General features: G+C 43.2%; 1 protein-coding gene across 1 annotated transcript in view; it reads right to left on the bottom strand.

The window, feature by feature from the left end:
* Positions 1 to 4,853: 4,853 nt before the first annotated feature.
* The window catches only part of LOC117820656 (diacylglycerol kinase beta), a 294,341-nt gene continuing 285,497 nt past the window's right edge, over positions 4,854 to 13,697 (bottom strand). Inside the window, exon 25 of the mRNA XM_034694505.1 lies at positions 4,854 to 12,588. Within this exon, the coding sequence (XP_034550396.1) occupies positions 12,490 to 12,588 (99 nt within the window). The 3' untranslated portion in view covers positions 4,854 to 12,489. The remainder of the gene's footprint in view (positions 12,589 to 13,697) is intronic.

Here is a 13,697-nt window from a genome sequence, read left to right as displayed (position 1 = left end):
AAGTGGTGCCTCTGGGCGCAGGATGCTCTCTCACTGAGGGACAAGATGTGACTTGCCTGCTATTAATAGCACTTTGGGAGATAATTCCTGCCTTGTTATCTTAGCAGTCGTACTCAAGAAGCCTTGCCAAAGGCACACTCTTCAGAGGCTCCCCGTTGTATAACCATGCTTTCTTCTATTATCTCGCTCTTGTCTCTCTCCATTCTTAATTCAGTGCCTCCTTCTTCTTTGACATTTCCTCTTTTCTAACAGATTCTATGCCTTTCTCTCCTGCTCTGCCTCTCTTTACTCTTTAGGAAGCTGCTGAGCCTCAAATCTGGGCCAAAAGGGCACAAAGAATATCTCAACGTACAGCAGACGACGACGAGCTTCAGAAGCTTCTCTTTGTTCCAAGCTTATCCTGTATTTTTAGCATTGTTTCTGTGGCTTCCAGGTTTTAGATATAAAATAACTAGCTTTTAAATAAGAGGGAAACACATCTGTAAGAGCCGCAGGATGAGAGGACGTTCCCCATCTTAACATCCTCTTAATGCAACTCATGAAGGAGACTGTTCTGAAGACATGTAGGCTCTTACCAATCAAACAAATCAAACTAAAGATCACTCTTAGAAACCTTCGCCATCTCAAACTTAGTCAGCAAGTTGTTTTTCAATCAATCAATCTTTATTTGTATCGCGCCAAATCACAACAAACATTATCTCAAGATGCTTTTACAAACAGAGCAGGTCTAGACCACTCTATGTCAAACTATGAACAGAGACCCAACACCAAGACCAGATCAGACTCAGTCTGACCCCACCTTAATCCATCATGAGCATTACACCTCTCAGTATTTAGCTAGTTACAGTGGAGAGGACAAACTTCCTTTAACAGGCAGAAACCTCCAGCAGGACCAGACTCATGTTAGACACACATCTGCTGAGACCGTGTTGGAGAGAGGGATAGAGGGAGATGAAGAGAGAGAGAGATGATAGTGGGGAGACGGATAGTAGTAGTTGTAGCAGCTGGAGTCTGGACCACGTCCACAGCAGCAGAGATCCAGAGGAACCTACGAGACAAGGGAGCTCAGGGACTCCAGAAAGGTCTAAGAAAAGAGAGAAGAGAGGGAGACGGGTTAGACGGGAAGAAATGGTGAAGAAATGACAGAAGGAAAGGAAGGGATAAGAAAAAGAGACATAAAGGATGAAGAAACATGGAAAGAAGAAAGAGAGACGAACGAAGGAGGAAAAAAGAAAAAAAGATAAAGAAGTAAAGAAAGCAAGAAAGAAAAAAGAGGAATGAAAGAATGGAAGAAAGAAAAGTAAGAAAGAAGGAAGGAAAGAAAGAAGGAAAGAAGAAAGAAAGAAGAAACAAGGAAAGAAAGAAGAAATAAAAAAGAGAGAAAGAAAGAAAGAAGAAAAGAAAGAAGGAAAGAAAGAAAGAAAGAAAGAAAGAAAGCAAGAAAAGAAAGAAAGAAGAAGAAGAAAGAAGAAAGAAAGGATGAATAAACAGACCCCAAAAAAGGAATCTCCAGCAGAGATCCAGAGGAACCTACGAGACAAGGGAGCTCAGGGACTCCAGAAAGGTCTATGGTTAGTAACTTTAATGGGACAGGAAGAGTTAAAGTGAGAGACAGGCAGAGAGAGGAGAGAGAGGGAAAGACAGGATCCCAGTGTGTCAGTCTAAGCCTATAGCAGCAGAACTAAGACCTGGTCCAAGCCTGATCCAGCTCTAACTATAAGCTTTATCAAAAAGGAAAGTTTGAAGCCTACTCTTAAAAGTAGAGAGGGTGTCTGCCTCCCGGACCCTGACTGGTAGATGATTCCAAAGGAGAGGGGCCTGATAACTGAAGGCTCTACCTCCCATACTACTACCATTCAAAGCTCAAAAACATCCTGTGTCATGTTTGAAATGTTCCTTTAACACTTCTTTAGATGATGTTTGTTTCTGGGGTTTCTGTTGAACCAGCTTCTGAACTCTGCAGCCCAGCAGGGCGGCGCGGCGCTCTTCTAACCATTGTCTCATTGTTTGTTCACTCTCATTACAGATTTCCTCCCAGATTGAATCTGACTGTTTAATGTCATCAGTGACTCACAGCTGTTGTTGGATGTAATTAACCTCAAATCAGCCATGAAGATACAGAAACAGGATTCAGTCTTTATCAGAGAGTGTGATCGTATCAGAGAGTGACCGTGGTTTTTAACTCACAGAGAGGAGGAAGGAGTTCGGTGCTGAAATCTAACGGCTCTGATTCAGCCTCCCGTCGATGGTCTGTTCATCGAGCGGTGACTTCTTCACAGAGAGGCCGACACACAGCAGAGACACAGGCTGGACGTATGGATTTTTTACCCTCTTTCATCCAATCAGATCCTGGACTACACGGGATGGCAGTCTGCCCTTGACCCTGCGTGGGCTGAGAGTCCTCCACTGTTCTGACCCTGAGGCGGGGAGAGACAGTTCATCTATCAGACCCTGATGCTGCGTAAAAACAAGTCCACCATCCACTCTGTAAACTAAGGGAACAAAACCACATCCAGGGTCTCTGCTAAATCTGTGCCTCTGATGTCACTCAATACTGCTGATCTGTCCCAGGATGAGAACTGGATCACACTGGTCAGGACAGTCCAGGCGGTCCAGGCAGGAGGTGGGGGAGGGGGCTGAACAGTCCCAAATGGGGGGAGCAGATAGAACTACAGGACTGTGATTGGGTTGGTTAATTAAGCACGGCTAACTCCAGAGATATTAGATGGAGAGTGTTGTTTCTAGCTTTCAGTTTTCTGTAAGTTATTCATGCACCAAAGCTAGCTGTAGCTAACAATGCTAGCTGTAGCTTAGCTTTAGCTTAAGCCCCTTTCACACATGAACTGTAGACAGACTTTTAGGACGATCTGAAATGTTCTGTTCTATAACCTGCTGCGTTCATACATCGCCTTGTTTCCTGGAGGCTGAATGTTGAAGTGAAGAGCCTCTGCGTTGTTTCTGTAGCCCACCTATTGCAGTAAATTTAGCTTCCATGAGGTCATTTGAATTTGCTTCTCTGGTGACATAATGACAGGAGGGATTTGCATCAGCATGCAAAACCTACTCCCACTCCTCCGCTTCCTCCTACGTTCGTGTGGTTTTGCGTCGGTGTTGCAGAGTCCAGACGTCAGCTGCTCTGTTTGTTCTGTCTTAGACCGGAGGACCGAAGAAAACAGAGGTTGATTTTTATTTTAAAAACTTGTCGTCTGCAGTCGGTGCTAATTCACTTGTTCCAACCACGTCACCTTGGACGGCTTCAACGACGAGGGCGGACCACGTTACACACCAAAGGTGGAACTGAAAGCTAGCTGGTAGTCCTAGCTTACGGCCAGATTCCACTAGATCCGTGTCCGGTCCACCTCCGATCCTTCAGCTCCGGATCTGATAGGTTTCTGTCCTAGTCAATGTGTTAACTTCCACTGGATCTGCTTTGTTGCATTCTACTAGCTCACAAAAAACCATCATGATGAGCGGAGCCAGGCCTGGAGTCAACAGGTCAGAGGTTTTCAGAGGACCAGAAAGACAACATGGATGAGGAGAGGAGGAGGATAAAACCTCGGTCACATGACTCCAGCTGTCCGGAGGTCCTGCTCTGTGCTGCGTTCTGAAAACACAACCGGTGGGTGTTGACGGACGAGAGATCACGGAGCCGGACCACAGCGGATCGGAGACAGACCAGATCTGGTGGAAGTCCCGTGTTACTCTTGTCTTCCTGATGTATACGAAGCAATCATCCACTCCAAGGCCGAGTTGTAAAGAGTAAGAAAACAACTTTATTTAAAAAGTGTCACAAACCAGATATTTGTAAGATGATGCCGGAATCCAAACTCTAAAGACGACGCGGCGTCTCCGCCCACTGTCAGTATGCATGAACACAACTTTGTCTTAAAGAGACAGTGACTCAAAACCTCTTGCTCATACAGAAGGCATGAACGTAGTAAAAACACCACTCAGAGACATGCTACTGCATCTCTTAATCCGTCGCCTCCGCCTGTTCAGGGTCAGATTCTGGTTCTTATGTGTAATGTACTGGTGCAAGTTCTTCTGGGGCACTTGCCAAATTTTGTTTGGTGTTTTTCCGCCTCTGCAGCAGTCTGCATCCTCCAGGCAGCCAATCAGCACAGTGCATCATCATAATCACATCCTTGGTTAAAAACTGAGAGGCTGCTGATCGTCCATAGAGACTCAATCTGGGATGTTTTTTTGCTACTGGATTGAAAACTTTGATCAATTGTAACTCAGACATTTTATAAAAAGCTAAATATACCTTTAACTGGGACTTCTACTCCTCTTTCATGCAGCTCTTTTAAAGCTGATCCTGGTGAAACACTAACTTTCTCTTTCTTTTGTTTTCTCAGGTTGTGTTTCTGACTTTTTCTTGTACAAAATGAAAAGTTTGTGGACTCTTCTAAGAGTTCTAAAAAAGTTTCTCTGGTTCTCTTAACACACGAATGATGCTGCTGATGGATGACGCTGCATGCTCCAGAGATAGTCCCACTGTCTCATCATTATCTGCCTTTATTAAATGGAGGAAGACTTCAGAGCGAGGCAGGTTTTAGTGACGGTGAATCCAAGGACTCCTCTCTGACTCATCAATTTGCAATTCAAGGAAAATCAAAGAGCCTCGGAGGCAAGCCTCTCCAACTTCAGGCAGCACAAGCAAACAATACAGTCATCTGTGTGATTGTATAAGGAGTGTGTGTTTTCCTCTTCTATCTGGAAACCTGCCTGGTAACTTGACACACAGCCTGCAGGTACGGCTGCTGTGTTTGCCCGTCACTTTGAACAGTCAAATGAACAAAAGCAGAAGTCCAGGAGGAAGAGTGAGGAGACAAAAACAGATCCCAGGCGGATTCATTTGAGTGTTTTATTTGAGTTTTATGTAACCTGATGATCTACATGTGTCTGTTGAATGCTTTGACAACCAGTCATTCATTAAATAACTTAACAGGAGCAAAAGAACACAAAAGATAAGGCTGGTGATTTTCTGTTCTTTTCTTATCTTGGACAAAACCCATGAAAATAACTCGACCAACGAGTGTGTCGTCCAAAACTAAGAGCAGCGCTGAAGCAAAGGCCTCACACACGCTCATTTTAAATTAAACCAAATACAAAGTCCTGTTTTCAGAAGTACCTGATAAGTGTATCCATCCGCAGCTGAAAGTAGTCCCTGCCATATGCCCATCACTTGTATTTATGTTAGCTAAAATAAAAAGTTCCCAGCTGCTAAAAAAAAATAACAAAGCCTCTATCAGGAAACATAAAACATAAGTTTTAATGTTTTTAAAGAGGAGCTGGTTCAGCTTCTTTAACAGCCCCAGCATCACCACACGGAGGAACACGCTGTTGGTTGAAGTTTCTTCTCATGGGTTTTGTTGCCTTATCTTATCAAAGCAACAGCTTGCTTCAGGAAACTGCAGATACAGATGAAGAGACGAGTATCACTTCCTTAATTTGCAATTACAGTCCGGCTCAGCAGCAGCCGGTTCCATCAGCGACATCAGCTTCAGTAACTGAAGGTTAGGATGATGGCTGAGGCGCGCCGCCATGGATCGATCCAATCATCTGTTTCTGTGCGGACTGATTCTGGAGATCATCTCTTTTGAATAATAAAGTTAAAAGTGTTGAAGCTAACGCTCCATCAGCGTGCACCTTGATGATTTCTTCTTCTTCTCTCTGCGCTCTGTTGGAGCTGTGTGGAGCTGTGAGCACGGAGCACATCAATGTATTCGTTAAGGCCATTGATTGCTTCAAAGGACAGGAATAGAGATGATTTGTTGCACTCATTGGTTATTCACTCAGACAGCCTCTGTGTGGGCTTTCACGAGGCTGCTGCAGTCCAACAATGAATCACTAATCTATCAGTAATGACAGAAACTTCATCTCAGCGCTCCACTTTCTGTTTGAACACAGCTTCTTCTTTTTACATGATCATAAACATGCTGCTGGAAAAAGAAAGCAATAAAACCACAACAAATAATAATAATAATGATGATAATAAATATATCAGATAAATGGAGTTATTAAGCAAAGAAAGCTGAGTCACACGCTCCTCTTTGTTCACTCTCCTTTTGTTACAGCAGGCATGCGGTGATGTAAGTTAAAATATTATAAACAGATATGTACACTTATTAATATCTCTGTCTAAAACCATTCTTTTCATAAATGTAGAGTTACTGTAAACATGCACTCTTTAACCGTGGACTTCTCTTTGTACCCGGGCGCCACGTCGGAGCAGAATGAAGGTGAGGATGTTTTTATCTCCTGACATCCTCACAGTGAACGAGGTGTTTAAAGTGAGCGCGTGTGAAGGAGGGATTGTGATTGGTGTAATATTGAAACAGAAACTATCACAGTGGATAACAGGAGGTGTGTTCAAAACCTCGACAGGAACCTTAAACCACGTAAACCGGTGGGAGGTGTGAGAACTCAACTCCTCCAGGTTAGAGGACGGAGGTAGAAGACTAGATTCAAACTTTCACTTTTACTCCCTTTCCTTTCGTTCTGGTCCAACTTTAAAGTAAACGATCTGTAACACAAGTTTATCAAATCACTAAACTGACTGGTGTTTTCAGCTGATCGCCTCCCCACACACACACACAACGATTTTAGATTTAGAGATCCAGATTTTAACCCTCCTGTTATGTTTGTTTCTCAGGAACAGCATTAATGTTCCTGGGTCAATTTGACCCGGGGCTTATTCAATTACCCAAAAGTGTCAGAACCCCAAAAAATCCCAATACACATTTTTTTTAATCTAATTTTTAACTCCATTATTAAACATTTAAATCCAGATTTAGTCCATTGGTGTTCTTTGATTCTCTCAGATCATGGTTCAATGAGGAGAACTCACTCATCTTCATTTTAATTAATGTTAAAACTTGTTTTAATGTACATTAGAAAGCCCTAAATATAAATACAATAGTTTTACATGACATAGATTTTGTTTATTTTATTTTAAATTTAATTTTTTTTATCTTTATGAAGTGATGTTGATAAATTAACACATGCTGCTCAGATTTTCATGCAGCATTTAGCTGGTTTGGAGGCATACTGCCTATAATAGAGTTTCAAAGGGGTCAATTTGACCCGCAACATAACAGGAGGGTTAACTGATTTTTAAATCTTTGGAGAGCACACACATGAGGACAGTTCAGACTGATTTTCAACATCACAGTCCTCTGAAAACAATAAACAAGTCCTTAAGACCACATGTTTAATTAGTGGTGACGTTTCCACGGACACGAAACAGCTTGATGGAACGTGAGCTGTAACATCGGTTACTGTCTGAGGCGGTCCGACCTGAGATCCTAAATACTGAACATGTCTGATGTTAATGATCCCGGACCAGGGAGGTTCCAACTCGGTCTGGAGCAGTAAGATAGTCACGGTTACAACAAGCCTCCGATCATCGGGGTCTTTACGCCTCTCAAGTTTTACTCGGTCTCTGGGGCACCATGGATTATAATCAGCATTATATTATTATTACGTTTAGAACTAGAATCTGGGCCGTGTCTCATTACAGTAAAACAGGATTATGAAGATTACATCAGGTGATCCAGTTTTAATTTTGATCCATATTGAACTCTAAATTTGTGTAGATGAATTTGAAAGAACAGGAACATCCTAATCCCATCAGAAGTCTGGATTACAGGACCAAACCGGGATTAAACCCTTTAAATGACGGAGCTCCTTTAGACATACTTTATATTTCTATTAATACAGGTAGAGATAGAGCGAAGTGTTTCATCAAATATATCTATAAATATCACACAAAATATTAAGTTAAAAGTGTTGGGAGCTTTCATTATTGTGTGTGACCTTTGGCGCCCCCTGTGGACAAAGTATGTATTGTGTAGTCTCATTTAAAGCACTGTTTGTTAGTCTTTGTAGGTCTGTATCAGGGTCAGGTTGATCTAATCCAGTTATTCTTTAAAAAAAGGAACAAGATTTTAGATCGCATATCTTCAGGTTTCTGAATCTGGATTCATCGTATTGTATTTAAACGCTGCTCATGAGACTAGCTCTGGTTTTGCCTTGTGGCCACTTGTTGAATTGCAGGTTCAATTCAATCTTGAGCTGCCAACAAGGTGACTCCTATTATCATGAAGTTTTGATTAGTGGTGTTTTGTTTTAAAAGCGTTCTTAGCGTTCTGGTGAGAAGTTCTTACTGGGATGTAAACGGCGTCATCCTTACATCATTCTTACATCGTCCTTACGTGATCTGAAGTCAGAGCTGAAAGTGGTCCTTCTGAACTCCCTCAGGAGAACCGTAATAACTCTGAGGTGTTTCTGAGGATTCACACGATGAAGAGACGTGTCCTCCGACTGTTTTAAAGTTCCTCTCGTTCGAACACACCTCACGATGCACGAGCGACTGAAACTGGAGGATGAGAGTGTGAGGATGCACCGGACATCTTCTGTGTTTCCAAGGAGCCCGGGTACAAAGAGGGGCGGCTCAGGGTTTCTTAAAGGGAACCAGAGTCTAAAGGCGTCAAAGCCGGACTCTAAAGTGGAGCTCAGTACGAACCAGCAGAGCGTCTCACCCGTCTCCCTCTCACCTGCTCTGTACGTCAGCAGGACGCAAGACCGCTTTCCACCGACGTCTGACTCAGATCACATCGAGATCAGGAGGATCATTCAGGCGTTATAATCTCTGAGATTAAGTCAGTGGTAGTTTGGATTGAGATTACATCGTCATGTCAAGCCTGATCCAGCTTTTTAAAATCTTGACTAAATCTCAGTTCAGATGTTTGGTCTGCCGGTCTGCCGGTCTGCCGGTCTGCACAGCAGACGGGGGTGTTTCTGTCGGCTTCTCTAGTTCGACAGAACTCCAGTCTTTACAGAGATACAGAGAGAAGTTACTGATGGGATTAGGATTAGGGCCACTGAAAAAAACAAAGGGTGCAAGATATTTAAAAAAATCATTATTCTGAGATTAAAGTCAGAATGAGATTAAAGTCAGAATTCTCAGATTAAAGTCAGAATTCTCAGATTAAAGGCAGAATTCTTAGATTAAGGTCAGAATTCTGAGATTAAGGTCAGAATTCTTAGATTAAGGTCAGAATTCTTAGATTAAGGTCAGAATTCTTAGATTAAGGTCAGAATTCTGAGATTAAAGTCAGAATTCTGAGAATAAAGTCAGAATTCTGAGAATAAAGTCCGAATTCTGAGATTAAAGTCCGAATTCTGAGATTAAAGTCAGAATTCTGAGATTAAAGTCAGAATTCTGAGATTAAAGTCAGAATTCTGAGAATAAAGTCAGAATTCTTAGATTAAGGTCAGAATTCTTAGATTAAGGTCAGAATTCTGACTCTTTCTCATAATAATAATAATAAAAAAGATATTGGACCTTAATTTATATATTTTTTTAGTGGTCCTAATCCTCTTCCGTAGTTCCTAAATAAACTTGATTGTTCGTGTTGAAATAATCTGAGAGACTTGGTGGAGGACGGTCCTCAGAGGGCGACCGGAGCGTCTCTGCACGGTGAAGAATACTGACCTGAACCCCTCTACGCTAACAGTAATAACAATGATATAGAAACACATTGGTGTGTACAGTATATGTTAGCTACACCTACTCTCAGACATATATACATACACTCTGTCTGCACAGACTCTGGGATATAGTTCAGCGGGGACAGTCGTACGGATACATTCTTCAGAAACACTGAGCTCGGCTGCGTGGACGACACTTTCCAACCACGAGTCCGTCTTCTCTTTCAAAGACAAGTCGACTCCTCCGTCAGCATCACGTCTTTATTTGGCGTGGTTAAACAAACCCTGACTGCATCATCAACGCCAGCAGCAGCAGCAGCCGCCGCTCCGTGCAGAAGGGGGCAGGCTCTGGGCTTTGCACGGTGACAGCACACTTGACATTGTGAGTTGATGTTTGACACGGTAATTAGGCGTAGGGTTTCACAGGAGCAGAGATAGACCGGCCCTGAAATAGAGGGATAAATTTAGTCCCCCTGTCAATGCTGTGGTAAATAAACCCCCCTGGGGGGGCCGGCTGAGATACCCTTGAGGGGATTTATTTGGATCCTTGACCCAGTAGGAGCATCTGTCGTCATGCACAGTTCATCGGAGCTGCTGTGGATTCAGGTTTGATGTCGGCGTTAAGCCGAGTCCGGATCAGAAGCGGAGCAACTTTTCACATTCACTCCTGAGGGTGTGACCTCGGGTCTGAATCTTACAAACACTCCCTGAATATTCTGAGTACATGATGAGACACAGATTCACCCGGGTTATTAAGATTCAACACAGAGGCTGAGCTTCCTGTGATATGTTTCACTTCTTCAGACTGCCTTCATGTTCTTGGTTTGTCACTTGAACCAGTTTCACGACGAGTGGAACAATGTTGGATTTTTAACCTTTCTGTTATGTTGCGGGTCAAAGTGACCCATTTTAAAGTTACATTTATTTTTTTAAATGTTAAAAGTATTTGTTCACTCTGAAACTTCTTCTGCTTGGATTAATCAGCATGAACAACATAGAAAATGAAAATGGTTCATTTCCCACCTTTGCACCCCCCCTGCATGTTTATATTACAGAGATACTGTTCGTGGGTCAATTTGACCCGGCAGTCAAAGTGGAGGCTAAAAAAGGAGGAGATCAGGTCTGCTGCTCTTTTAAGTCCCTTCTTAAAACAGACTTTTATCACAGAGCCTTCCTGGATTTTATCTGAATTTTATTTGACTTCATTTTATTTTAACCGTCTTAAATAGTTTAAATAATTTGATTCCTTTAGAGTTCTTTTAGGGGAATTTTATGTCTTTAAAATATGTTTTATTTCTTTATCTTGACTTGTGTGTTTTTATGATCTGACTGTTTTATTTGGCTGCCCATGTAGGAAACTTTGTAACCTGGTTTTAAAAAGAGCTCTACAAATAAAATTATTATTATTATTATTATTATTATTATTATTATTATTATTATTATTAAAAGGGGGTCAGAATTGTTCAATACTAAATGTCTCTTTGCAACTGTGTGACATATTTCACCTCAACCACTTTCCAATGTACATTTAAAAAAGGTTTTAACATTCATTTTCATAAAAAGAGTGAGTTATCCTCTTTGAACTATGAACTGTGAGAACTAAAGAACACCAACGCACTAAATGTTGATTTAAATGGTTAATAATGAGATTTTAAAAATGTTTATTGGGATTTTTTGGGGTTCTGACACTTTTGAATCATTTTGAATCATGCCCCGGGTCATGTTGACCCAGGAACATTATTGTTGTCCATAAGAAACAAACATAACAGGAGGGTTAATGGAGTTTGGATCGTCTTGTTTGGAGGCAGTTTCAGGAAATCAGGCGAGTATAAACTTTAAAAGTTTCTCTAACAAAGCCTCACACCAGGTCAAATCATCCTCCCACCAGGTCACACCAGGTCAAATCTTCCTCCCACCAGGTCAAATCTTCCTCCCACCAGGTCACCCCAGGTCAAATCTTCCTCACCCCAGGTCAAATCTTCCTCACCCCAGGTCAAATCTAGCAAACTGGAGAATGATGACATTTTATGAACGTCTCGGGTCTTTCGTTGACTTTCATGACATGTGAAACTTGCTCCACTTTTGGTCTGAACACGGCGTTGTTCTAAACTCTGGGTCCACCTGATCGTGACCGTGGAGCTCAGGGCGAATGAGTTTCTGTAGAAAGCAAAGCTCCAAACGTCTCTGATTGGACTCTTCCTCCGCCTGCTGCTTGGCTCCACGCAGGATCTGTTTTTGTAGGCCAGTGATGTTAAGGGGCGACTCTCCCTGCATGTTTCCAGGGCAGCGTTACGCCCCACTGCCATCAACCCACAAACAGAACAACTCAATAATGGATGAGGCTCTTTCCTTCCCGCGCCGTCAGTCTGTGGGGAGGCCCTGAGCGAGTGCTCTTACAAGCATCTGCCGATCCATTATTCATTCAGGTGTTTTAAACCGAGAGGAGGATCTTACTTTATTTACTCCCTACTCTTGTAAACAACCGCGATCAGCGCCACTCTCCTTCTCTCTGTCGTGTGTGGGAGCTCGTTCTCATTCTTCATTCAGCCTACTTGTTCAGCAGCTCCCCCCATTCACCCCTCGCTGTGACTCCCTCTTCATTGAAGGGCTGCGAGGGAATCCCAGCAGCTCGGTTGGATTTAGCGGGCAGTGCAGTACTGGCGTATGGCTGAGTTTTTCGGGCAGGGTGCGGCTTGGACTGAGAGACTTGGCGGTTGTGGGGTGGCAGAGACTAAGTCCATGGCAGGGCGGGAGGATGATGGTTCTCTGGGTTTAAAGACTCTTAATTTGGGGTGCCATCCTTCGGGGGTAACTGTCTTTAGGCGTCCTGATTGTAGGAATGTTCCACGTGTAAGTCCCCTTCCCACGTCCACTCTCCCCCCCAGGGAACACGTACCATTGTTTGATGGAGCTGCCTGTACAGTGTGTGGCGTGTGTGTGTGTGTGTGTGAACTGTTTATGTGTGTGGTGTTGTGTGTGCATGCGTGTGTCCTAGTCCCGGCTCCGGTTGCGTCTCTTGAAGAAGAAGAACGGGGTCTTCTGCGGCGGGCCCAGTAAAATGGGGACCTGGTTCTTGTGTGTGATCCTGACCTGAAAGAGTCAGATACAGAAGCACATTTAAAGAGTCATCTCCAACAGGAACCTGTGCTCAGTATCTGTGCTCCAGATCTACGAGGCTGACACTCATCACTTCCTGCCTCTGAACAACACACGGTTACGAAACGCTCGCTGGGACCTTGAAGGTAACCCAGATACCTCCACAGAAAGCTTCCTATGAGCCGCCTCATGAATGAAGAGCCACTGTACTAAATGAAGCTGAATGGATAATACATGATTTCCTCCCTTTTATGGGAATACTACCGGAGTGTGATACTTCCTGGCATGACAGAGACAGTGTTGGAGGTTGAGGCCACGGGCGCTCAGAGGTGGGAGATGAATGAAAGCAGGGAAATGAGCCGGGTCAGAACAAAAGAGGAGGAATCACGAATCTTAGTTCATACAGCTGATGTTAGAATCTGTACAGGACGTGTCTTTGTCCACCGTCCCCCAGGGTCGCTCAGGAGACCCTGGACTTCAGAGTTATATAAGCATGATTACAGCATCATGAACACAGAGGTGGAAGTTTGGGTTTTTAAAGAGTTGTTTTCATGTGTTGACAGTTTGTACTGCAGGCAGAGAAACAGGCCCTGCAAAGAGCATGGACCAGGGTGGAATCCAAAGACCTGTTGGCTATGGTCAAATAAGAGTTTGGCACTCTAGACAGAAATCTGCATTTCATCCAGCTGTAAGGGTGAGGCCTCAATTCAAAATTCTGTTTTCAAGTCTTAAAGTTATATTTTGGCCTTTTTGCCTTTATTGTATAGGACAGCTGAAGAGAGACAGGAAATGTGGGGAGTAGTGGGCGGGGGGGAAGACATGCAGGAAATGGTCTACTGGCCGGGAATCGAACCGGCGACCTCTGCGACGAGGACTGTCGCTTCTGTACGTGGGGGCGCTTAGACCGCTAGGCCACCAGCACCCCTATTTTCAAATCTTAAGACAGAAAGAAAGTCCTGGTCTGGATTTCAAGAAAATTCGTGCCCACGAATTTTCTGAGTGTGGCCACCGAATAGTTCTTCATATAATAATATATATATATTATTATAATTATAGATAATTAATAATCTCCCTGCAGAGGTTCTTCATCCTTGCTTTCAAAA

Source organism: Notolabrus celidotus, chromosome 10 (genome assembly GCF_009762535.1).
Source record: "Notolabrus celidotus isolate fNotCel1 chromosome 10, fNotCel1.pri, whole genome shotgun sequence".
NCBI lineage: Eukaryota > Metazoa > Chordata > Actinopteri > Labriformes > Labridae > Notolabrus > Notolabrus celidotus.
The sequence above is the reverse complement of the archived record's forward strand: the minus strand, read 5'-3'. Positions and strand labels throughout refer to the sequence as shown.